The sequence below is a fragment of the Eupeodes corollae genome, chromosome 2 (assembly GCF_945859685.1).
Source record: "Eupeodes corollae chromosome 2, idEupCoro1.1, whole genome shotgun sequence".
NCBI classification, from domain to species: Eukaryota; Metazoa; Arthropoda; class Insecta; order Diptera; family Syrphidae; genus Eupeodes; species Eupeodes corollae.
This window is the reverse complement of record NC_079148.1, coordinates 48,078,262-48,104,985: the sequence shown is the minus strand read 5'-3', so window position 1 is coordinate 48,104,985 and position 26,724 is coordinate 48,078,262. Positions and strand designations below refer to the sequence as shown.

At 36.1% G+C, this 26,724-nt stretch overlaps 3 protein-coding genes across 3 annotated transcripts; 2 read left to right on the top strand and 1 right to left on the bottom strand.

Moving 5' to 3' along the window:
* Nucleotides 1-389: 389 nt before the first annotated feature.
* LOC129945637 (protein LST8 homolog) lies at nucleotides 390-1,696 on the top strand. Its single transcript, XM_056055479.1, has 2 exons — nucleotides 390-620; nucleotides 725-1,696. The coding sequence occupies exons 1-2, from the start codon at nucleotides 492-494 to the stop codon at nucleotides 1,565-1,567; spliced, it is 972 nt and encodes a 323-aa protein (XP_055911454.1). The 5' UTR covers nucleotides 390-491; the 3' UTR covers nucleotides 1,568-1,696.
* A 4,758-nt stretch (nucleotides 1,697-6,454) lies between these two features.
* On the bottom strand, nucleotides 6,455-15,832 carry LOC129947150 (ADP-ribosylation factor-binding protein GGA1). The gene is made up of 7 exons (XM_056057596.1): nucleotides 15,647-15,832; nucleotides 15,382-15,542; nucleotides 14,943-15,317; nucleotides 14,656-14,884; nucleotides 7,403-7,868; nucleotides 6,864-7,338; nucleotides 6,455-6,804 (listed from the first exon to the last, which is right to left on the bottom strand). The coding sequence occupies exons 1-7, from the start codon at nucleotides 15,684-15,686 to the stop codon at nucleotides 6,592-6,594; spliced, it is 1,959 nt and encodes a 652-aa protein (XP_055913571.1). The 5' UTR covers nucleotides 15,687-15,832; the 3' UTR covers nucleotides 6,455-6,591.
* Nucleotides 15,833-16,834: 1,002 nt separating this feature from the next.
* Nucleotides 16,835-18,428, top strand: LOC129945696 (zinc finger protein 184). Its single transcript, XM_056055555.1, has one exon. The coding sequence runs from the start codon at nucleotides 16,961-16,963 to the stop codon at nucleotides 18,377-18,379; it is 1,419 nt and encodes a 472-aa protein (XP_055911530.1). The 5' UTR covers nucleotides 16,835-16,960; the 3' UTR covers nucleotides 18,380-18,428.
* The last annotated feature ends 8,296 nt before the right edge of the window (nucleotides 18,429-26,724 follow it).

The following is a 26,724-nucleotide window of genomic DNA, read 5'->3' as shown; positions in this document are numbered from 1 at the left end:
TGGACATATTTACTATAGTCAGAATCTATTATTTTCGTTGGCCTTTTATGCCGCTTTTTTCTTCCCTATCATCTTAAAATCATTTATTTTGTCCTCTACTGCCGTTACTTACTTCCGTACCAAATACCGAGTAAAATACCATTTGCGGAAAAAATAACTCCATTGTCTCAATTGCAAAAATCTATTTATGTTTATTTTTAATGGAGATATTAATTTTTAAAAAGTTCTTTCAAAAGTTTGTATGCGTAAGTTGAAATGTGCTATCTTCATCTTAAATCTACTACTATTCAAAATCAATATTCACAATGACAACAAACCTCTATTGTGAACTTCGTTCTAATCTGTGTGGTAAACAAAAATTTCCAAATGTCAAACTTTGTAGTGTAGTGTCAACTGTCAAATGAAAAACTAAACCATAAACTTTGGCTGTAACGATTTTTTATAATTAATTTATTTTCTCCCCACAACAAAGACAAAAAATAATGAAATAAATGAAGAAACCAATGGAAGCAACTGGAGACCAACTGATCTTAGCCACTGGTGGCTATGACCACACAATAAGGCTCTGGCAAGCCCACACAGGCAATTGTATTCGGACCATACAATTTCACGAATCATCGGTGAGTACAGACAGAATATGTGTTGCCACATTCAATTGATTTCCTCACACCTACCTACCCTTTGAAATTGTACAATATTATTTATCATTAATTAACAATTACAGCAAGTAAATGCCTTGGAGTTTTCACCAGACAAAAGCATGGTAGCAGCATGCGGCTACCAATGTGTTCGCATGTACGACATGGACTCCAACTTCAACAACCCCCTGATAGCATTCGATGGTGCACAGAAAAACGTCACCCGGCTTGGTTTTCAAGAGGACTTCAAATGGATGTTTACCGCCGGCGAAGATTGCCGTGTTCGAATTTGGGACATGGACATGTCATTCGGATTCAGCACACCTGCCTGCTCGCGGGTATTTGACTGTCAGGCGCCCATCAATGCCGCTTGCTTACATCCAAACCAAGTGGAGATCGCCGTGGGTTCACAAAACGGTGGCGTATTCCTGTGGGACGTTAAGTCTGAAAATCACGACCAATTGGTGCCCGAAGTCGATGCATCCATCCAGGACATTACAATCAGCCCCAATGGAATGTATCTGGCAGCTGTTAACAACAATGGCAACTGCTACATATGGACTCTAACCTCATCAAGCAATCAAAAACTCAGTACATTGCAAGCGAAGCAAAAGATCTACGCACACAAACGCTATGTGTTGCGTTGTAAATTCAGTCCGGACTCAAGTTTACTTGTAACGACATCAGGCGATGGTACGGCTCGTATTTGGAAAACCGATGATTTCCAAATGTGGAGAGAACTGTCTATAGAAAACTATTGGATATGGGATGCAGAATTTAGTGCTGATTCTAAGTATCTTTTCACTGCCTCTTCGGACGGTATTGCCCGACTCTGGAAATTAGAAACCAAAAATGCCGAACGAAAGTACATCGGTCACACCAAAGCCATTACGGCTCTATCATTCAAAGACGAAATTATTTCCGAATAGTAGGTAGCTCTAACTATAGGTAGTTTAGCTTAAAAGTTGTCGACAGAACTCATAACAAAAAAAAACAAAGTAATAGTCATTCAATAAAATGTTTTGTATTGTTTTTAACTACAAGAATCGAAAAACATAGTTTATTGGTGTTTGTTTATTTGAACATAACTTATTTAATGTCTAAAAAGACTATTGGTTTTAAAGTTTTAAACCATGAAAAATTACAAGCTTAGTAATTTCAATTATGATTGGTAGCAGGATAGTCAAAGAAACAATGAAAGACGTAAAGTAAAGGCTTTGAAACCTGTGCCACGGCCTGAAAACTATGTTCCAAATTCGACAAAACAAAATTCCGTTCGCTTATGCATTTAGACAAAATCTTTACTACTGGTTGCAAGCATAATAACAGGTCACAGCCAGTTGGGTTAGCATACAAAGAAAATGGGGCGTAGCACCGATGACATGTGCACACTGCATCAGTGATGAGAAGAGAAACGAAGACTGCAAATATCGTATGCCACTGCCCAGCACTATCCTACGCCAGAAACAAAGTCTTAGGCAAATACCTCTTCAAAAATCTTAAAGAACTCGAATACATTTTAACTTTACGGAACTTTTTCTTAGGTTTCATTTTGAAATGTCCACAAATCTTTTCTGTCCTAGTTTGCAAACACCTGCAGCAGCAATGCAGACCCAGACAATAACCACTCCGCCATCACGCTTTACTCAGGTCTATTTCCTGTACTGATGTGTTAGGCACTGTACAAAATGTTATACGGAAAAGAGAACGTCGTCCCAGGAACTGTTTGACCTGTGTTTGAAATTCACAGCATTGACTTTTCGACGTATTAAATTTGATTCCCCATTTAATAATGCAGTTTCAGAATTTTATGAGCTTATCATATCATAAATTGCCGTTTAAGATCTACTTATGAAGAGAAGGGTTGTGTATCTAAAAACGAATATGAAAAGCTGTTGGTACTATCGTCAGATAAGCAGGTAAGTCAATCAGGCCTATTCTGGTATACGATTCGTTCGAATCTTTCGATTCACGTGAATGATTCGTTACATTTACTTCAAAATATTTCTTGAAATCGTGCATCCCTTGAATGCAAAACTTTAATAATATTTATTATGGGATTTTTAAAGGCAATCTAATTGTTTAAATTTTATTTCGCTATCAATTTATAAGCATTTTCAAGCAATTTATTTTATCCTGGCGGATAGCGGAATACAAACATTCACGTGAACGTTTAGCAGAATAGGGCTGAATATAAAGTTGAATACATGAGGTCATTGATAAAAATGAGAAAAAGAGTGTCGGAGATAGACAGAGCCCTGCGGCACACCAGCATTTATTTTTGGTTTCTTACCTTTAATTTATCCAATACTACTTTTATTGAACGGTCCTAAAGGTAGTTTCTAATCCAACGAAGGGGGGATTCATCAACAGCGTAGCCACGCATTTTCTATGAATAAGACTGATCCAGAACTTTATTAAATTCTTTTCAAATCAAGTGCAAAAATCATACAGATTTGATTTACTTTTCGGTGAGATTATCCATCAGATCATCGGAAGCAAGGGACATACATTTGTGTTCATAAAAATAGCAGTGCTCTACAAAATTAACAAAAGGGCCTTCAATATCAACGTTATAAACTGTTTCATTAAACTTCTAATAACAAACTAAAATATTTTATTAATAATAACAGAAAAAAAGTATTTTCGATTTTTACCGTTAGTTTCGTCACAATAAAAACCGTTTTTAAATATATGGTTGTTCATAAAAATAGCAGTGCATGTCAAAGTACTGGATTTATAATTTAAGAAGTAAGAAAAACTGTAATAAGTTATATAAAAGTATACAAATAATGTTAGCTTACAATTAGTACTTTGATGCATCTACGTGGCATCGAGTCCACTAAAACCTGCTGTACTGCTTCCCACAATTCTTTCAAATTCTTGGATTTTAATTTAACAGCCCTCCTTAATTTTTGAAGGGGTTAAGGTCGGGGGATTGAGCGGGCCACTCCATAACGGATAACTTCTTCTGCGCAAACCATGACTTTGCATTTTTTGACGTATGCTTTGGGTCATAGCCTTGTTGGTATACCCAAACCAACGTCATTTCGACGATCCTTGGAACCAAAAAGGACGACTTTTCTTTCATCGCTCCACAGGTTAGGTTAGGTTATAGTGGATGTCCAAGATGGAAACGGACATACTTAGGCCAGTTTAATGGCCCATTGTGATACCACATAAATCTTGAGGCTTCCTCCTAAGCTCAATGGAACCAGCTTAAGTCCCTTACGAAACGTGAGAGGCTGATTATACCGATATGATTTAGATCGTTAAAGAAGAATTCTCCTAGGTAATTCTTGCGTTTTCGAGCTAGAGCAGGGCATGTGCAGAGAAGAAGAAGAACCGTTTCTTCCTCGTCCATACAGCTTCTGCAAAAGTCATTTGAGAATACGCCTATGCTCGTGGCGTGCTTTCCTATTAGACAGTGTCCGGTAATGACACCTATTATCGAGCTTATATGCGACCTGCTTAGAGAGAGCAAGCACCTTGAACGTTTTATATCCAGTGTTGGCCAGATGTTTTTTGTGGCTTGACACGTGGAGATGTTGTTCCACCTGGTGCCTGACCTCCTCGCAGCGTCTTGCATTAGCAACAGTTTACAAGTAGCGATTGGTATGCCAATACTTGCCAAACGTGGGAGGATGGGCTGTACTGTACCGTTCCTGGCGAGTTCATCTGCCTTACAGTTATCTGGAAACTCTATGGCCCGGCACCCAGCAAAGGTGAATATTAAACTGTTGCGCCATCTCCATTAGAGATGATCGACAGTTATGGACTGTTATAGAGTTTGTAGAGACAATACGGATATCAGATGTTGATATCACGTTTTCTTTGAGCCAAGACAAGACTTCCTTAATCGCCAAAAGTTCCGCCTGGAACACGCTACAATGACTGGGAAGGCGGAATGAGAGACTTAATTTCAGTCGTTCAGAGTACACACCTTCACCAACCCCTTCTTTGGTTTTTGAGCCATCTGTGTAAAAATGGATTGACTCATCCTCCAAGAATGTCCTATCCTCCCAAAAAGATCTGGTAGGTATAGAAATCTGTAAGTTTCTGTCGAATTGTAGTTGGGGGATGGTGTAGTCTGTGTGCTTTGAAATTGATTCTAAGTACCTTAGAATTACGGAGTGGCCAATGTTGTTGTTAGTCCACTGCGACGAAGCATTCAGGCGAATAGCAGAGCATGCAGCTATTTGTTTACTAAATATGTCAAGAGGTGTAAGGTAGAGCAAGGTGTCCAGTGCCGCAGACGGAGTCGTGCGAAGCGATCCGCTTATACAAAGGCAGGCTGAACGTTGGACTTTGTTTAGCTTATCCCTGTTTATACCTTTCTCTAAAGCAGTCCACCATACTGCCACTCCGTACGTTAAAATCGGTCTGATTACCGATGTGTATAGCCAATGTGTGATTCTGGGTTGTAAACCCCATTTATTACCCATAGCTTTTTTGCAAGAAAAGAGAGCTACAGTATAGCTTTTTTGACTCTTTCCTGTACGTTGCGTTTCCAATTTAGTTTTTTGCCTAAGACAAGACCCAGGTATTTAGCCTCGTCTGAGAATTTTAATTGGATTCCTTTAATATAAGGAGGGTTGACAAATGGAATTTTGTATCTCCTCGAAAATAAGACCAGATAGGTTTTGTGTGGGTTAACACCCAGTCCACACCGATCAGCCCAAAGTATTAGTCTGTCTAAGGCATTTTGTAAGAGTTCTTTTAGGATATTAAGATGCTTTCCTGAAACTGCTATAGCAACGTCGTCCGCATAGGCTTTCACTCTGAAACCCTCCACATCCAGTCTAGTTAGGATTTCATTCACCACTAGGTTCCAGAGGAGAGGGGATAGAACACCACTTTGCGGTGTCCCTCTACTAACGAATCGTCTGCTAGAAGAGTTGCCCAGTTTTGAGTTAATTATTCTGCTAGTAAGCATTAAATGAATTAACATTTAAAGATGTCAGTGCAGAACATTGCTCTATTTCTCTTTTGCCCATTCTCAATGCACTTTGGCAAACTTCATTCTCTTTGCCACATGCCTTTTCGTCAAGAATGTTACCTTGCGTGGACTTTAGGGCGGTAGCTTCGCTTATAAATGACGTCTTCGTATTGTGACAGCGCTAACAGACAGTTAAAGTTCATTTCTTATTTTCCTAGAGCCTATGAAAAGGTTCTGTTTTGCTAACTGAAAAATTTGTCTGTCAGTTCTTTCAGTAGTCATCCTTTTTGGGCCTCGCGTTTTCGGTTTATTTTGCCGTTTTAAGGCGTTACTGACCATTTTTGCTGAGCAGCCTAGGATGTCTTGAATATTTTGGTAGGTTTTTCCCTCCAAACGCAGTTCTCGAATTTCTTCGGTACAAAGTCTTGACCGACCCATTGTTTATTTTTGAGCTAATATGTATTAATTTTTTATATGCTAGTATGTTACAAATACTTAAAACTTTAAATAGTGAAATATTTACTTATCGAAAAATAAAAAAAACTGAATTTTTAACACTTTTTACTTATAAAATCAAGAGCACTGCTATTTTTATGAACACTCTATATCCAGAGAGTTTGAAATAATGTGTTATGCGATCGGTAAAAAATTTAAGGTGCCGAAGGAATCGCCTTTTTCTCATCCATTTGCTCCGAGACCTATTAATTGAAACAGTGCCTATCGTTCCAATATAATTTCAGGATTGGTTATCGTTTTGCATACTGTATATTGCGGAATAATTGTTAAAACGGAACGCCCTTAGTTTTTCTTAATAAAACGAAATTAATTATCTCGCAGAGACTTAATGGAATAGTTATCAAAATTTAAAACAAGTAAATAAACTTCCAAGCTTTGCTTTATGTTATCTCATTCACAAAATTAAATTTTTTATAAACTTTATATTATGTTAAATTAGCAAGAATAATACTAAATTATTTTAAGCAATGGTTATGAGTAATATAGACAAAACAAAGCCTACTCAACGTAAGCGATATTCTTTGCCACAATCGATTCCTTTATTGGATCAGGATCATCGCCCAACTTGTATCCCACAATGCATGTTACATCAACATCAGATTCTGTCGGATTAAGAAGCAACATTATCAAATTAATTGGAGTTGACGGTCGAAAAGGTTTCATTCCGGGCATGGAATCTCCAGTTGGAGTCAACAGTCTCACTTTACTAGGCTATACAAATATTTTAATTTATTATAATAATAAGTTAACAAAAAACAACCAAAAATTACCTTTCTGACGCTAGCATCAAAATGAAAACAAGTCACAGGTAATTTGCTTTGATTCGTTACAGAAACTACAATAACTGATACATTCCGACTAGGTCTGTTTGAAGTAAAGTTCAGGGTGATTTTTATATCGTCCTCGAGTAGCAGCTTCTCAGTCGTAGGGCAGACATCATCCAGATCTATATGGATATCAGCCAAGTGGACAACTGGTGGATTTTCCACTTTGGTTTGTTGTATTGTTTGGTCGGGTTTCTCAACCACTGGTTCATCTAAAATAAGTTCGTCTTTGGAATTGTTTTCAAGTAAAATGTTTTCGTCGAGTTGTTCTTCAATTTCAAATGCGTTCTGGCTTTCAGGCAGGGTTGGACTTAATAAAATTGAATCAATTTCTTTCGTATGTTTAGCAGAATTTGAAATAATTGGATCGTTTATGATTTTCTCTTTAGCCAATTCGTTTAGTGAAACTCTTTCTGGTTCTCTTGAATTAAAATAAAATCACATCATCATTAACACTCCTGTAGGAGTATGCATTTTGTACTTACTTTTTAAAAGTAACCTTTCGTTCAGAATTTTGAAGACTAGCTTTCAGAAGTTCTTCACTCATTATATCAATTGCTGTTAGCTTACGTGGATCATACTTCGCCGATCCGCCTTCGTTGTCCTTTTCGTTTAGTGATTGTTCAGCTTGAACTTGAACTATCGTACTTGGCTCTAGGAGATCCATATTATCGAATAAGGAACGTTGGATTTTCGCAGTTGTATCTTCCATATTGCCAAAAATTTCACTCAGCTCATCAAGTGGATTTGGTGTTTGTGTTGGGTTGCTAGGCGTAGGTTTTATTGGTTCCGGCTGAGAAAGTAATCCTGATAGAAGATCAGCAGATGTTGTGATAATGGGCGATGGTTTCGGTGATGATGTATTTTCCAAGGGTGATGGCTTTTTCAAAATAGTCGTTTTGTATCTCTCAATAACTGACTGCAGCATTTCTTTCACTTCAAATGTTTCTTCTTTGAATGATAAGAAATTAATTTATTTAATTAATTTTAGTTTAAAATAAAAATTATTTTAGGGATCAAATAAGAGACTATAGATGTGGTTAGGTATCAACCACGTTTTTACTTAAATTTTGTTTTATAGTTTCATTGTTACTTTCCTTGACTTGTTTTAAATTTAAACAGAGTGCGGGCGTCAGAGAAATAGGGAAGGATTTAAGAGAAGATAATGGTGGTAAATGGGGGAAAAACAGAGTTGGCTAAAGCATTCCACATTATTGGTTAAAAAAAGAATATATGTGCTTGACAATACCACCGGAATTCAGCTCATGGGTAACCTGATGAGCTTTCCTGAAATGTGAGCAGTACGGCTAAATTATTTGGGTTGGGGCATGCATCTGGTTATTTAGTCAGAATATTGTAAAATTATAGCTAAAACAACATCGAAACATTTCGGCGGTGTTCGAGCGATGAGAGCTTTGTAAACTACAGGGTATGTTACACTTTAACGACAGGGGCATTGTGTTTTTGATGCATCGAATTTTTCATGGTTAATAATTCTCCATTGGAGAATGCTGTCTAGTTTATTAACTTTACTTTAATTTAGTTAGCGCTACAGCGCATTGTGCTCGTGGGCCTCAAGTAATAACTTTCGCCAGGTTACTCGATCTCTAGCTTGCTGCCTCCAGTTTCGAATACCAAGTTGACGTACATCGGCCTCAACTTGATCACTCCACCGGCGATGAGGCCTGCCTCTGCTTTTTATTTCCTCAGGCCTGGCGTTGAATACCTTACGGGCTGGAGCTTCGATGTTCATTCGCTCGACATGCCCTAGCCACTTTAAGCGTAATACACGCAGTTTTTTAACCAGTAGCAAGTAGCTGCAAAGCTCGTATAACTCCTGATTAAATCTTCTCCGACAAATGTTACTTTGCCTGCGACACAAACCGGACCATATATCGTCCGCAGACTCTTCCTCTCGAAGATACCAAGAGATGCTTCATCCGTCTGGGAGAGGGTCCATGTTTCTGCACCATACAGCAAGACTAGGATGATTAAAGTTTTGTACAGTGTATCTTTGGTATTTATTCTTCAACTGCTTACTTAGGCCAAAGAAACAGCGATTATTAAGGATAATCCTGAGTTTGATCTTTGCGCTAATGTCATTTGCAGAATTAACAGCAATGCCCAGATAAACAAATTCGGTTACCACCTCGAAGTGGTACCTGTCAATTGTCACATTTTGACCAAGTCTACGGTGTGAATCGAATCCTCGTTAATGTCAAGACCCATTTTCTTCGCCTTAGACTCGACATTAGAGAAAACACCCGTCAATACTCGTTTGGTTCTTCCCATAATAACTATTTCATCTGCATATCCAAGATATTGTGTGGATTTTTGGAAGAAGGTGCCACCTTTGGCGCTGGTGTTGCGCACCACTCTACATGACAGCGCATCGCCTTGTCGAAGTCCTCTGTTGGTTTCGAAGGTTTCGTTCGAGTCTCTTCCAATTTGTATGCAGCAACGAGCATTTTTCAGTGTCATCCTGATAAGTCGTACCAGTTTGGTAGGGAAACCAAAACCCAACATGGCACGGTATAGTTCGTTTCTGCCTGTCATAAGCTGCTTTAAAATCGATGAAAAGATGGTGTATTTCGATGAGTGGCGTAGAGTGAAAATTTGGTCGATGGTAGTTTTTCCAGGCCTGAAGCCACACTGGTGAGGGCCAATTAGTTCATCAGTAAATGGCTTCAGGTTTTCACATAACACGCTGGACAAGATTTTGTACGCGATGTTTAAAAGGCTATTGCCTCTGTAGTTGGCGCAGAGAAGGCGGTCAACTTTTGTATGGGTCGGTCCAAATTTTAGTAACTAGCTGGTGCATGCTCCTAACCAGATCTGCTCCAGCGTACTTAAAAAGCTCCGCTTGCAGACCGCCTTCACCGGCCGCATTGCTAGACTTCAGCCGGGTGATGGCTAGTTTGATCTCACTCTGGTCGGGTAGGTGGAACTCTAGATCGTCAACCAAATGGATTTGACGTTGCTGCTCGCTGGCGGAATCGTTGTCTTCATCACCATTAAGCATTAGTTTATTATACGCTACCGTTTAAGTTCACATCCGAAGAAGAAGGGTGTAAAGCTACATACGAATATGAAAACCTAACGATACTTTTATTAGCGAAACAATTTAAGGGATAAGAAGCAGCAGGGATTGTTCATATATATAAGAAAACGAGTTGTAGAAAAAACCGAGCCCTATGGTACGCTAGCATTTATTTTAGGAATTTCAAACTTGAAACCAAACAGTAAACTCATATTGAACGGTTAGAAAGATAATTTGCCAAACTTTATCAAATGCTTTTCAAATATCAAATTTAACAACCTAACTTTCTTCAACACGATGTAAAAATTTGTTGACTGTACGGTTAGATGAACCATCAAAACACCAGTGGGCATATGGATACAAAGACATGTTGCCGGTCAGTAAAAAGGTTCGTTCTTTAAGTTATTTTTTAAGCTGATGATCATGATCTTGGAAAAAAAGGGATTTGAACGCGATTGGACATGTGAAAGAAGATTCGTCTTATAAAATCGTTTACGCTCTTAAGTCAAGGAGTACTCATGACACTCTGCTTGCGTTGTGTCAACATCAAAACTGTGCTTCAATCAAATTTTCTTTATTTATAGAGCTTTCAAACAAGTAGTTATTGAAGACGAGCGCTTGAATCTACGATGACGTGGTATTACGTACGTTTTTTACAGAAATGTTTACTAACTTTGGGACATTGTAGTGTTTTTGCTGTATTTTCTCGTCATGTAAGAATTATAGCTCAGTAATTATTATAGCAAAATTTGGAAATAGGAACGAACCAAAGGTTGATGAACCATAAGAGACTGGTTAGGAATAGTGGTTATATAGTGTTAGTATAGTGAGAAATTTGACTGGAATCGAACTATGAATTTATCCCAGATATCTGTATGTTTGATGAATGATGTCTTTTTGATCTTATTAGAGAACCTGGCTTACTGACAAGACTCAAAAACTTGTACAGACGACTTACAGACCCACACGACTTGGAGGTTAGGACACTGAAGTCGTCAATAAAAAATTTCAACCTGTTGATTAAGGAGAACTACAGGCTTTCAATTAACAAGTACTGGGACCGCAAGATCCGGTCAGTTAATTCGAGTGACCCTGGTATGTTCCCCAAAATCAATGAAATATTCAGGAAAAAAAACGATAATGACCTTTCGTGTCTTAAACTCCAAAGAACTGAAGAGAACACAGACGTACTCATGACAGCGCAAATAGATCCAGAGGAAGCCATCTTTAACGATGACTTTTACATAATTGAAGATCCGAAGGAAAAAGTGGAGGCGGTGGGAGCTGCTTTCCACCAAGTGTACAAGGTGAATGTTAGCATTCGCCCCAACCACGACCTGGAAAACAGAGCCCTACTTAATCACTTTTACCTCCGTAATTATATCACACATTGGCGATCTGAGAACCGCGGTTTTATGCGGTTCAATGACGATTCCTTGGCAAATGCGATAATCGCCGAGCAAACGGGACCAATTCATTTGTTAGTGACGAAGGTTGAGCTTCAGCTCATCTTCAATTCAATAAAAAATAAAAAGTCAGCAGGTGTCGATGGTATATCCAACGTTGTACAAAGACATTTACCGACGGAAGCAATTGACATTTACACCACGCTCTTCAATAATGCACTGAATAATGCATATTATCCAGTGCATTGGAAGACCGCTGTGGTTCATCCTCTCCCGAAAAAGGGAAAGGACAACTCCAACCCGTCAAATCTTCGGTCAATAAGTCTTCTTCCGAGCATCAGCAAAGTTTTCGAAAAGATCATTAATAGGGCTCTGACTAAGTGGGCTGCGGACAACAAAATAATTCCGGATAAACAGTTCGGGTTCAAGGCGGGTCATGACACAATTCATGCTGCGTCTAAACTCGTTTCTGATATCCAATGGAATAAATCAAAACAACAATGCACAGGTGCTGTTCTGGTTGATTTGGAAAAGGCCTTTGACACCGTATGGTTAGAGGGTCTTTACCTAAAACTAAGCAGGCTTGGCATAAGCAAGCCATTGTTGTATATACTTTATGATATGCTTAACGGTAGAAAGTTTGTTGTCAAAAGTGGCAATGTAACTTCTACCACAACATTCTCAATTAAAAATGATCTTCAACAGGGAGCGGTGAATTCGCCGATTCTCTTCAGCATTTACACCAGCGATCTGATAGGTAGTTTTACAAAGGCAATTGCGTACGCCGACGATCTAATTGCGTACAGACCGGCCCGAAGGGTTGAGGTTATTAGAATTCTCTCGCAGCGTGATTTCGACAAGATTCAGCGATATTGCGACGACTGGAAACTGAAAATAAATGTCCAGAAGTCGGAGACAATTCTGTTCCGGACTCCGTTGGCTAGGGCCACGAGGGATACGTGTAAGAATTGGCGCAAGATGGTCATCGTCGATCTTCAGGGGCAGCCATTAGCGAGCAAAAGTGTAGTGAAGTACCTCGGTATCTGGTTAGATCAGTATTTATATTTCGACAGACATATTAATTCTGCTCTGACCAGAGCCAGAGGAGCCTTCGCTCTGACGAAACGGCTGTTTTTTAGCAGTCGGCTTGACCCCAGAGTGAAGGTGATTTGCTACATGGCCCTCATACGGCCGATGATCGTTTATGGTTGTCCTGTGTGGTTCAGCGTTGCCCCTTCCCAGATGAAGAAGTTTCGGGTGTTCGAGCGGCAGTGTTTACGACACTGTAGGGGCTTATATCGAACAGCCGAATCTTCTTATGTGCATTACTATTCCAACGAGGTCCTATACAACAGGGTCAACAGAATTGACAATGTCGTGATAAAACTCGTTCGAGGTCACATTGCAAGAGCTATGTCTTCGACCAACAATTTAATTTTCGGGGCGTTCTATCCAAACGACGAGTATTTTGAGTGCACGCTTGAGCGGCTTCATTCCCCCAGAGGCATTCCTCTTTTTAGATATATGCGGTCTGATACAGGATAGATTGGCAGTTTCGTTAATCTACCACGTCGGACGAAGAACCGTTGATAGGCGACTCCCAAACAATCGGGACGTCATGGCACAAGGCGATGCAGAGCTCCTTCGGTTCAGTAGGGCTGTGTCCGAACTGATAGGGTGAAGCAGGGAAACCAGTTTTGGTGGCTTCAATCAGCACTTGATATTGGGTAGTCGCGATAGGGTTTTAAGCCTTGGCCGGCTTACATACTTGTTTTATAGTTTTAGGGTTTAGTTTTAAGTAGAATAGGCATGATGACACAAAAAAAAAATACACAAAACAAATAAAAAACAAAAAAATAAAAAAAAACATGGAATATAAAAAAAATATAAAAAAAAAAACATAAAAAAAACAATAAAATATAAAGTTAGATTTGCTGCTGTGGTTGTTCTAGTTTTAAGTAGTTTATAGGTAGAATAGGTAGTTTAAGTTTTATTTAAGGACCCAATTGTGAGTAGTTTTTAAGTAAAAATAAAAAGGATATTGATATTAGTTTTTTAAATTTTCTAATGAATACAAAAGTAGAATAGGCATGATGGCACAAAAAAAAAATACACAAAACAAATAAAAAACAAAAAAATAAAAAAAAACATGGAATATAAAAAAAATATAAAAAAAAAAAACATAAAAAAAACAATAAAATATAAAGTTAGATTTGCTGCTGTGGTTGTTCTAGTTTTAAGTAGTTTATAGGTAGAATAGGTAGTTTAAGTTTTATTTAAGGACCCAATTGTGAGTAGTTTTTAAGTAAAAATAAAAAGGATATTGATATTAGTTTTTTAAATTTTCTAATGAATACAAAAATAAATAAAATTGAATTAAAGTTAAAATAGATCTAAGGGCTGAAAGGCATTAGTATTAAGTGTTATAGTTATATAGTATAGTGTCCGTATGGGACCATTAAGTTAGTTGTAAGTTATGCATAACTAGGCTAGTTTTATGAATTTTTGTCTAGCTTTAAGATAGGTTTAAGAATGAATTAATAAAAAAAAACATTAGAGAACCTAAAGTTTAAACTACTCTTCAATTGTAGTTTGTCAAAGTATCTATTTAACTTGAAGTGACCAATTTTGTTTAGATTGTTTCCACTTAAAGTGGCATAAGATCTTTTGGCCTCCCATCTGAATTTGATTTGTTTTTGATTACATTTTCTCCCACTACAGCAATTTGGTTCTTCATTTTCATGGAATCCAACACACCCTGAACCCATAAAGTTAGACGCTGTTTTGCCTTGCTAATTTTAGTTTACCCAAGCATTTCCTTACCAGTTTTTACCCAACAGAATAGGAGCATAACATTATGCCAATATTTTGGTTTTTATTGTATTGTCTTCGAAGATTAAATTCTTTACATTTTCTTATGGAGTTAAATTTCTTATAGAAAATAGTTTTGGACTGTCCCAAATTGTCATACATTTATAGTACATCAATTTCTAACTTTTCAACTTCAAAGCTTTAATATCTTTACCGCCTTCAAATTAAACTGATGGAAACTTCAAAAATTGTCTAATCTGGACTAACACTTTACAAATAAAGATGACTATTAAAAACAAAAGGAAGAATTTTTTGCAATGTAAATATGTAATCAAAGAAAGCTATATTCTCCTCCCGAGCAGCAAATAAAAAAAATATTCTTCAATACAATGGTATTCATTCATAGAACGAAAGTGGCCTAAATTTAGAAATCAGATCGTGATGAATAGTTGTTATTTATTTTTATCGTGTAGGTACTTACCAATAAGTTTTTCATTCGAATTATCGATTAGTTCTGGAAGCTGTGCTACGATGGGTACATAATTTTCGCATGATTCATACAGTTCGTTAATAAGGCTAACAGTGTCTTCTTCTCCGGCGTCGGAATGTTGTCCATAGGAATCGAGCATTTGATTCAAAAGGGAAGCTGTATTCCTAATTTCCTGAATTTCAGATTTATGCCGGCACATAAGCTCCTCCTTTTTCGCATGCTTAAATATATTTAATTTAATTCAATGCGTTTACTTAATTCATAAAGAATTCACTTACTTGATTGACTCTTTTCTGCACCATGAGATTAGCTCTTTTTAAATCTTCCTGATTATTGCTTTGAACTAACTTACGGAATATTGCTTCGTCAACACCCATTATGGTGTCATTTTTCACATTATTCGTAACAGGAGCGTGGTCAAAATCAACGCCTTCCTTGCGCAACGTATCATAAGTTTGTTGGATTTTAACATTATTTGGATATTCGGTTGTCCAGAGCAATAGACAGTCCATTATTTTGATTCGAATTAGTTTCGGTGTCTTTTTGCCATCGTACTTATTGGATACCAATCGTATTAAGTCATTCAGAAAACGAAATCTTGAAACTTCGTCTTGAAAACTACTACCACACTTATCCATGCACTCTTGCAGAAGCTTAGAACGAAGGACTTACATTTAAAGAGCTTTACGGTCTCTGAATAGGAACAAGTCAACTTACCGATACGCCACGAATCGATTCTGTAACATTGGGTGACCGGATTTTGGATAGTATAAGAGACATCGCTTCGTGAATCAAATTTGAGTCATTGCGAACGGTCAAGGAAAATATTTGAACCGCAAGTTCATCGACATTTTCGGCAGCTGGATTTGTTGCCCTTTCTAAAAGAAAAAAAAATATTTGCAAGTGCAGTAGGTCTAGGTAAGGTTTCTTTCTGGTAAGAGGGGAATTCCCTTTTCTGGCAAACTAAGACTTATTTTCTTACCAAGCATAGTTACCAGAATATTTCTGTTGGACAAAGCCATCGAAACGAATTGAATAGAATTTTATAAATTGTCCTTATAATATTGTTATCCTGAGAGAAAAATAATCTTTTGTAGCTCGACTTTATCTTTATCATTCGATGAAGGAAAAAAATATTTTCTATTTTGACATTTTGTTAGCTATGTTTGTTTTTCCAACAAAGTTAGCTGTGTTCGTTGGACTTTAAACCGTAGTGGGTAAGTTTATTTGACTGGGGTGACATTGCACTCTGATGGCGAGTCACCGTTTCTTCTTTTTTGAAAAAGCCTTCAAAGTGAATATCGTCTTCTTATAAAACATAGCATATTATCATCGTGTGTTTTTACAGCGTCACCTTGTAACTAAAGCGATCTTAAAAAAACAGCTCCATGATAATACTAGAGATTTTTATACAATGTTCTTAACAGTTTTTGTAGATATTTATGAGAATTTGGTGTAAAAGAATATATCTGTCTATTTGCAGCTGTCTAGTAATCCTGAATACGAGTAATGTAACGAATTGAAGGGACCTACAGATCTACAGTTTAGAAAAGTTCTCTTAACTCAATAAGTTGCACTGGAAGCGATTAACCCAGGAGTCTGATTCTGTAGGCAATGAAACGAGAAGGGTTGTTCAATTTTTGAAACAAAACAAAGTGTGCTATACAAAAATTGGCACTCTGTATCACATTTTGTTTTTTGTTCAACTCAACTTTTACATTGCATACTTTTAGGATGTTGATAATAATAATAAATATAACTCCAAAAAATCAATAATATGTGCAAGGCTCACATTTTTCAACGAAGAATACAATACCAATTAATATAAATTTTTGTTATTTTTAAGTAAAAAACACAATCATACATGATAAGAAAGCAAAGTGAAGATGGCTACTTGCAGTCCTAGCATTAAAAGGATAGCTATCAATTTTGTAGTAACTTATTATAATTCTCACCCTTTATTCTATTGTTAATCTGTCATTTTCGCATATGTCAAACATTCAGCTAAAATGACACATGAATTTTAAAAAGCACTTCCAAAATAAATAAAATCGATCACAAAAGGGAATGAAATATAAACTGTCAATAATGCAGTCTGGGTGTAACAATGATAACCAAAATTCCTCCTTGTGTTTCCCCCATAATCAAAACTTTGTATTTTTAAAAGCATCATCTCATCTGTCAAACAATTGTTGCAGTGGAATTCTACTATTTGTTTTTATCTCAAAATAATAAAAATAAAATATAACTTTGGTTAATCGAATGTTAGAGAATAAAAACACTAACTGAATCCAATATGACTTACGTTGTAGATTGGAATAATATCTGTTTGGTGTGTTTGCAGAATGGCGAAAACCAGTGTGTCTTCCAAAAGGATGAACAAACCAGCTTATCTATTGCGGACAAAATCATGCAATGCTCCAACTTCGAAATCATAAAGAGCGACGAACAGCCAAATAGTATTTGTTTACCATGTCTTGATGACTTGAACATTGCCTTTAAGTTTCGACAAAACTGCGAGCAGTCAAATTCAATAATCAATGCAATTCTAAGCCAGGACCATCGTGAGCTTGAGATAAGTGGGCTTCGCATTAAGATCCCATTGGGACTCAAAGTAACAAAGAAAGTACCAATATCCGATCAACCTGCTGCTACTGCTGCTTCTACTCCTGCTCCGGCTAATATTCCTGCTGTTGATTCAGTTGAAATCCCTATTCAAGCGGATCGAATAAAAGATGAGAACTTTGATATCAAATACTCGGATGAATGCGAAGATTTCGATGCAAATGACTATATGGAGGCAGCAGAAATTTTAGAAGACATCGATGAGGAAGACGATTATCAGGCAGAGACTGAAAATTTAGAATTGATTTCTGAACTAAATGACCTGGAAGAGGAACTGGATGACAAGACCATTATTCCCAAAAAGCGCGGGAGAGGTCGTCCTAAGAAAACAGACCCACAATGCTCCATAGGTAACAACGATGAAGAAAAAGCGTCCAAAGGTGCCCATCGACGTGGATTCAGTAGAAAGCATAAGACACCTCCTGTGGCTAAACCGCCTAAAATTTGCGAAATATGTGGTAACAGTTATAAGTTTCAACACGCACTCAACAGCCACATGCGGAGGCACAGAAACGAGCGGCCCTTCAACTGTGATTTCTGCGATAAGGCTTTTGTTTCGGCTGTGGAACTGCGTCGTCACATGCGAGTGCATACAGGTCAAAAACCATACGAGTGCTCCTTTTGCGATCGTCGATTCTCGGACTATGGCAGTCGGATAAAACATGAACGCACCCACACTGGAGAACGGCCGTATGCCTGTACGACTTGCGGCAAAAGCTTTGCATACGCCCACGTCCTTACAGTCCATATGCGAACACATACCGGCGAGAAGAAATTCATATGCACCGAATGCGGAAGAGGTTTCACCAAAAAACTTTACCTCGAAAATCATATGACTCACCATTTGACGGGGACAATTAGAAAACGCAATCCAACCTTGGAAGAGGTTATACGAAAATGTGAAGAAACAAAGGCGGTCGATAATATTTCTTATTCGAGAGTGCGAGAGTACGACGAAGACGATGGCAATCTAATCGACTCGTTCGTTGGTGATCCTTCAAAATTGAACATTCAACCAAAAGTAGAAATACTGTGCGAAGAACCCAGTTCGCATGAAGGCGATTTGTACACTATTCATCATGTACAATAAGATTTAATGTATATATTTTTTGATTTTAGATTTTAAGATTTTTTTTGTAGGTACAAACAAATAAAAAAATTTAATTAATTTTAAAAAGAAATGTGCAAAGTTCATAATCTTTTATTTATAATTATGTAGTGAAATGTATTAGATTTTTAAAGCAATGTGAGGATTTTTCATCACCAACATTTGGAAACTAAAAGCCTACAATGAAGTATGAGTTCCCAAACTAGAAGTTATGAGAAAAACTTAAAAATTGGGAGAAATGCATTATAGTTTTAAGCAATTGATGAAATGAGACATAACACTGTACAAAATGCTTGATTCTTGGATTAAATAAAGAGCTTCAAAATAGAGAGTGATAGGCCTCTCTATAATTGCTGTAATGTTTGATATATGTATTTGATCCGCACCTGCGATTTCGTTAGAAGCTGTAGTCAAATTGTATCGATTCGAAGTAACTGCTTGCAGTTCCAGAAATGCTGATCAAGCCCTTGTTGAATATCATTAGGAATTTTGCAACTCAAAGTTGGGAAAAGAATTAATTATGAACAGCGTGTTACACTTCTTTATTTTTATGTTTTGTTGTTATTTTTACTTTTTCTATATAAGTGAGATATACTTTTCTATGTATTAGTGTTCTTTTTTTATTTTATTAAAAACTTTAATTTAAATTTATCACTAAATATATAAGGTGGCGCAACAGTCCTTAGTAACTAGGGCCTAGGGCGTAGAGTTGTCAGAAATAGAGGGAACTACAGTTTTATGCCGAATCCGAACTGCTAAATTGAGAAGGCCCTTTTCATGACAAGAATTACTCTTGTAGGATTTGTCAATTCTTCGCAAGAGGCAGTACACATAAATAAAACTTTAAATGGGATTGAATCCAAGTCCTCTAGCATGACAGTCCTACGCACTAACCATCAAGTCACGGGTACTGCTAAATTATTAACTATTATTTTAAAACTGTGGAGATACACTATGTTCTAGCCATAATTTTGTTCATCCGTAAAATTGTTTTAGAATAGTATCTTCTAGAGAATGATCTATATCAAAAAGATTTATCACTTTATCAGCCATGTATAGCAATTATTATTTAAATTGAAAAAAAATTGATATGTTACTTGCATCTAACGGTCTTTTGTTTCATATTAGAGACTTTTAGCTTGAAGTTATACTTTACTTTTCCCGCTGAACAACCATTATTTCAAACTCTCTGGATATAGAGTGTTCATAAAAATAATTAAAAAGTGTTAAAAAGTCATTTCTTTATTTTTCAGTAAGTAAATATTATACTATATAAAGCATTAAAGTATTTGTACCATACTAGCATATACAAAATTAATAAATATTAGCTCAAAAATAAACAATCGGGCGGTCAAGACACTGCACCGAATAAATTCGAAAACTTATTCGAAAACTGCGTTTGGAGGGAAAAACCTATCAAAATATTTAAGACATCCTAGGCTGCTCAGCAAAAATGGATCCGTGTACCATAGGCTCTAGGAAAATAAGAAATGAACTTCAACTGTCTGTTAACGCTGTCACTATACGAAGACGTCATTTACAAGTGAAGCTACCGGCCCGAAGTCCACGCAAGGTACCATTCTTGACGAAAAGGCTTGTGGCAAAGACAATGGAGCTTGTTAAAGCGTATAAAGATTGGGCAAAAGAGAAATGGAGGAATGTTCTGTGAAGCGATGAAAGCAAAGTCGACATTTTTGGGTCCAAGGGTCGTCGAGAATATGTGCGAAGACCCTAAAATGCAGCATACTATTTACGATACACTATAAAAACAGTGAAGCATGGTGGAGGAAAAATTATGATATGAGCTTGCTTTTCATATTACGGGGTCGGGCCTATTTATATCATGGGCGGTATAAGGGATGCAACCGAGTAAGTGAACATTCTCGTGGAGGTTATGTTACCCTATGATGAGGAGGAAATGCCGTTGGTTTGGGTATACCAACAAGACTATGACCCAAAGCATATGTATATCAAAAAAGGCAAAACTTGCGCAGAGGAACTTATCCGTTTTGGAGGCACCTTAACCCCATCGCAAATTTGTGGGGGTTGTTAAGAACACAGTTCATATAGCAGGTTTTAGAGGCCTCGATGCCACGTAGATGCGAAGCACTCATAAAAAACAATGGTTATGCAACAAAGTACTAATTGTAAGCTAACATTACTTGTATACTTTTATATAACTTATTACAGTTTTTCTTACTTCTTACGTAAAAGATCCAATATTTTGTCATGCACTACCATTTTTATGAACAGCCATATATTTAAAAAACGGTTTTTACTGTGACAAAGCTAACGGTAAAAAATCAATAATTCTTATTTTCTGTTTTTATGAATAAAATATTTTAGTTTGTTATTAGAAGTTTTACGAAATATATTATAACGTTGATATTGAAGGCCTTTTTGTTTTATTTGGAGAGCACTGCTATTTTTATGAACTGAATATCCTTTCAAGAACCAAACATTTTTTCTCTAAAATTTTTAAGTTTTGTTGACCCCTTTAAGAACGAAATATGTGTTTTGTATCATCTACGAGCAAGCAGACTGATAGCTATAGTAATAATATATTCCCGAAAGTTTAATTCGAAAAAACTACATCAAAAAATCAAGAGAATTTTTCATATCAGATCCTCTCTCATTTTCTGGGTTTTTAAATTTTTGTAGCGTTTTTCGTAATATTAGAAATGAAAACAGGAAAAATTTATATTATTTTTGAAAAAAAGCTACGCTTCAAAACAATTTCCTACATTCCTAAAATGCATCAAAAAACCCCTAAACTTTTGTGTTTTAGCTCTTGACTATGGCATATTTAGAAAACTGTTGGAATTTTGGAATGCTTTCATATGTAGTGAGTCGTCCAAATTAAGAAGTTAGACCATATCTTTATATAATTTTATAACTAAGGTTCTCATTTTAGCCCTTGAAATGTGTAAATGTAAGGTTAAGATGCACATAATGTTATTTTAATTTTGTCAGCCTCCTTAACAGAGCACTAAATATCATTTTTAAGTGGTGAGTAAAAAGTCATCTACATATGTATATGTTAAGTCTGTTACCCCCCGCTGATTAAAAGTCTGGATCCGCCCTTGCCAGTTCTGACCTTGAATTTTAGAGATATGAGATGACCCCAAAAATTACCTTAAATGCACACTAGCGACCGAATTTTGCAACCAATTTGAATTTTTTATATCTTGGATAGATTAATCAATCAAGTCACATTAAAATCTCTAAATTTATGAGTTAAGTGATTCCATAATCGGCTCTCCGTTTAATATAACACTAGGCGGCAAGGTTTTCTACCTGGCACTAGAATTTCGCTTTTCAAATGGGTTCTATTTTTAATGTCAGGTCTTTCAGATATAACTTTTTTAAACTAGAAAAAGATCATACGATCATCGTATATAGGATTATCTATAATTCATAATGTAGGGTAGAGTCGCCAGTCACCGGCCCCTTAAGGATATTTGCTCGTTTAACATAGCATAGTAGCAACAAATATTAACATTAAGGACATCTTCATTACTTGATGGACATTTTGGAACAGTTTTTTTTTGTTTATTAGTTTTGTTTTTCCCTTTTCCTCTTTTCATTTGTCGCTCAAGCTTCCTTTTTTCGACTTCGGCAGCTTTAAATTTTTGTTCGTATTCTTTGTTTTTTTTTTTAATGAGATGAGATTGACATAAGTGGTTTTTGAGTCTTAAAAAACGTTTTGACGGAAACGTCATCAGAACAGTTATGTTCTCTTTCTCATTCGATGCCTTGATTTCGTAAAGATTTTTGATTCTTTTTTGGGCAATGACATTTCTCGTTTTTGGAGCCTTACTAAATCACGTCTCATCAGCGTTAAAAATTCTAGAAGATTCCTCAAGAACATCTACAGCATTCTCTTCTGTCAAATATTCCTTCAGCTCTATTAACCATTTTCGTATACCTTCTTCTGTTATTTGGGCACGGCTTTTGGATACAGATTCAGCAGTTTGTTAGATCGGGAAGGCGTCGCATAAAGCCATAGTACCATTTCTTACCGGATTTGTTGTTTTTGAAAAGAGTTTTGTTGCCGTCTTCTTGCATAATGTCTTGGACCGTTTTCAAAAGGTTTTCACAAGTGTGAACATTGGAAAACTATAACGGTTCCCCGGCTAGGGGAAAGCAACTGAGCAAACGCAAGTAGATTTTTGACAGTTGAGAGAAAAGTTTAAGAGAACAATGGTCGCATTCACAAAGCTAGTGGCTACGTAGTCAAGGTATTCTGATTGGCTAAATCTAACTACAAAAGTAGTTGAAATTTCCCCTCCGACGTAGTGTAAAAAATTCGGCTACAAAGTTAGTGGAGAATGATTTTAACGTTTCACAATCAGCTGGTCGGTAAAGTAACACAAATTCAAAATGAAATAAATTGTTCAATATTTAAATACAAATATAAATCATTCAAATTGTGTCTTAAATGTGATATTATTGAATTTAAAACACAAAAGAGTGTTTCTTATTTTATATATTTGCATTTGCCAATAATATGACAGATCCCGATGGACTAGCTTTGTAGTGTAGTTTTGCATTCACAAAGCTAGTTGAATTTTGACTACGTAGCCACTAGCTTTGTGAATGCGCCCAATTTAAGACCTAAAATTTGGAATTCACTAGTTACAACGACAGTTCTGAGAGGTGTGGGGCCGCCATTAGGCTACTGTATCAGTTCAAATATATTATTTCATATGACATTCAAAAATCTTCATGAGTTGTTAAATTCAACCTGTTTTACATAAATCTAAAAGAAACGCTAAACCATTTATGTTAAAACGGTTTTCAACAGATAAAGATAACAATTTTATTATATGTATAAAGTTTTTGAAATGCATATATTAAAAAATGTAAAAATAATGTTGAAAGCGAGTATTTTTAAAACTTGAGCAAATAGTAAACATTAAAGTTCGGATTTGAAATCAGCATTAAAAATTAACTCCAAAACGTATTTTTCAAAACTATACAAGTTCGCACTACTAAGAATTTCCCGAAACTACAAATGATACTAAAATTATTTAAATTGTATCTAGAAGAGAATGATTTGTGTTTGCAAAATCATAATATATTTTATTGTTAAGAGATATTTTGAGTTTAAATTTAGCCTTAAGAACACCGTTTTTGGTTGTTTTTAGCTGTGATGCAAGCTGTTTTTAATGTGATAGACAAATTTTAAAGCGAGATTAAAATTAAGGACATCTTACTCATTTAAAAAAGTATTGTTTCGTTTGTGGAACAGAAAAAAACCTAATTCTGTCGACCAGTTTGAGATTTATGTACTTTTATTCTAATTCAAGAAACGATTAAATCATTCATTGATCTTCATTACATTACGTTCCATGGACGGCTCTCCGCTTAATATGACAATAGGCGGCAAGGTTTTCTTCCTGGCACTAGAATTTCACTTTTCCAATGGGTTCTATTTTGATGGCCTTAATTTAATGTCAGGTCGGAGCGCTGAGTTGATGGTACACGCCTAATGGTTAGTGTGTTGGACTGTCATGCCAGAGGTCTTTTGTTCGATCCCTGCATATGACATCTAAAGGCTTACTGCCTGTTGCGAGGAATTGACAAATTCTCCACGAGTAACTCTTGTCATGAAAAAGTGCTTTCTCAAATAACCCGTTTGGATTCGGCATATAAACTGTAGGTTCCCTCCATTCCTGATAACATTACTTGCATACAGGAATGGTTGAGAGTTGTAAGTTACTAGGCCCTATACCCTGTTGCGCCACCCAATTTATTTATTTTATATCTCTTATGTATCGTACGGTTGATGAGTTTTTGTTTATATTTTTTACAGCGTTAAGGGTAGAGAGACTGTCAGTCCAATTGTTTTCTGATTGTTGCTCAATTTTGTCGCTGAAAGGATTGCAAGGGCTTCGGCAGTATACTTTTGTCTAGAACTCGTTCAGATCCATCAACTACCGCGAAAGCAGTACCATACTAGTTTTTGGTGCCATCAGTGTAAACGAAGTTCAAGTATGCGTCCCTATATTTGGTGGTAAAATCTGTAAAAGCAGCTCTGTAGATTTCGTTGCTTGTAGAATTTTTTGACAGTTTGTTAAGTTCAGTGATGATTGAGTTTCGTGTCAGGAGCCATGGAGGATATACAGATTCTTTTGTTGCGTTGTTGGATGTGATTGGGAGTTCAAATTGTTCTGCGAGTGGGAGGATGTTATTGTAGAAGGATATTTGGGGGTTCTTTTCCGATTGAATGTTTGTTTCGATACTTGTGTTATTTGTGAGCTGTGTGATGATGTTTTTTTATACAGAAGTTGGGCTGTAACAAAGTCATGTCTTTTTTCAATGGAAGGTAAGCCCGATTCAACCAACATATTCATAATTGGTGTATTTCCGAAAGTTCTTAGGGCGATACGTATTGCTGTGTGGTATTCAGGTTTAAAAATTTGAAGATTAGATTTCGAGCAATTACCATAAATTGCAAGCCCGTAGTAGATTTCAGAAATAATGATTGATTTTATAACTTTTAAAACATCGTTAGTATGAGAACACCTAGATTTATTTGTTCAATATTTTATTATATTTGTCCTGGTAGCTAGGTTTTTTTTAAGATACATACACTGGTTCTTAAAACTAAATTTTTTATCAAAGATGATTCCAAGAATTCTTAAAAAGTTCACTTTACGAATATCGATATTTTTAAAGTTAACGTTTCTATGTTTTGTACAACTTGTTTTTCGGCATATATGTAGGATATTGCTTTTAATGAAAGTTATGACTGAGCCAGATTCTGTGCACCAGTTATCGATGTCAGCAAGAATACTTGAAAAATAATCTATAACTTTTGGATTTTTTTTTGTTTTTAGAAGAATTATTAGATCGTCCGCATACAGGGAGTGTCGTACAGTTTGATATTTAGATAATATGTTACTTATTTCGTAAAAAGCTTTTAAAGAGGACCACTGAAAGTGATGAACCCTGTGGTATGCCATTTTTGAGGTCATTAAGACTTGAATATTCATTTTTTACTCGTGTACGGAACATTCTGTTGGTTAAAAACGATTTAATGTATCCGAAAATTTTTAGTCCTACTCTCAATTTTATTAATTGGATTAAAACTTTCCAACTTGGATTTAGGGCACCTTTTTTTGTCATTAGACGACGTTAAGGAAGGGATTTTGAATGTTAATTCAAGTCTAACTCCAGGTCCTGATGGTATTCCATCCTATGTAATTAAAAAATGTTTGTCTTTAGTTGAACCTCTTCAAATTATTTACAATTTGTCGCTTTCAAAAGGAGTTTTTTTAGATGACTGGAAGTTTTCGTTTATAAATCCCATTTTTAAATCAGATCAAAAACATAAAATTGAGAATTATCGTGCAATCACCAAACTTTCTGCTATACCGAAGCTTTTTGAGTTGATTGTAAAAAACAAAATTTATTTTCATGTTAAAGAATTTATTTCTCCATGTCAACATGGATTCGTGAGTGGTAGATCTACTACAACTAATTTGACACTTTTTACTCAACATTTGTCAAATGCCTTGGAATCTGGTTTTCAAGTTGATGTAATTTATACTGATTTTCGGAAAGCGTTTGATAGTATTTGTATACCACTTCTTGTTCAAAAACTCAATAATTTCGGTTTCCATTCAAATTTTTTCAAGTGGATTTCAAGCTATTTGGTTAATAGAAAACAAGTTGTGAAAATTTTGAACTCGCTGTCAACAAAAACAATATATGTATCATCTGGTGTTCCACAAGGAAGCCATCTTGGTCCATTGTTGTTTTTGATTTTCATAAATGAATTACCATTATACTTGAATTTTACAAATGGTCTATTATTTGTGGATGATTTTAAAATATTTGCAACTTTAAAGAGTATCAATGATTGTATATTAATACAGAATGATATTGATACTATAAACGATTGGTGTAAAAGTAATCATCTTTCGCTTAACATCAATAAATGTAGTTGTATGTCTTTTTCCCGATGTCATACCATTATTAATTATAATTATAATATTTCAAACGTCATCTTAGGTCGAGTTTCGGAGATTAAGGACCTCGGTGTAATATTCAATGACAAATTAAATTTCTCCGGGCATATGGATTATGTTATTGCTAAAGCGAATTCAATGTTAGGTTTTCTTAAAAGAAATTGTGCCGAATTATCGAATCCATATGCAATAAAATCCGTCTATATGTCTCTTGTACGTCCTCATTTGGAATATGCTTCAGTTGTATGGGATCCTCATTATACAGTTTCAAAAAATCGTATTGAGAAAGTTCAAAAGTCTTTTACAAAATTTGTAGTTCGACAACTTAAATGGAATTTAGATTCAATG

What these genes read in the sequence shown, in the direction of transcription:
- LOC129945637 (XM_056055479.1), top strand. Translation starts at nt 492, where the DNA reads ATGAAGAAACCAATGGAAGCAACTGGAGACCAACTGATCTTAGCCACT. An exon ending in TACAATTTCACGAATCATCG is followed by an intron (nt 621 to 724) that starts GTGAGTACAGAC and finishes TAACAATTACAG; the next exon opens with CAAGTAAATGCCTTGGAGTT.
- LOC129947150 (XM_056057596.1), bottom strand. Translation starts at nt 15,686, where the DNA reads ATGGCTTTGTCCAACAGAAATATTCTGGTAACTATGCTTG. An exon ending in TATTCTGGTAACTATGCTTG is followed by an intron (nt 15,543 to 15,646) that starts GTAAGAAAATAA and finishes TTTTTCTTTTAG; the next exon opens with AAAGGGCAACAAATCCAGCT. An exon ending in TGCAGAAAAGAGTCAATCAA is followed by an intron (nt 14,885 to 14,942) that starts GTAAGTGAATTC and finishes AATATATTTAAG; the next exon opens with CATGCGAAAAAGGAGGAGCT.
- LOC129945696 (XM_056055555.1), top strand. Translation starts at nt 16,961, where the DNA reads ATGACTTACGTTGTAGATTGGAATAATATCTGTTTGGTGTGTTTGCAG.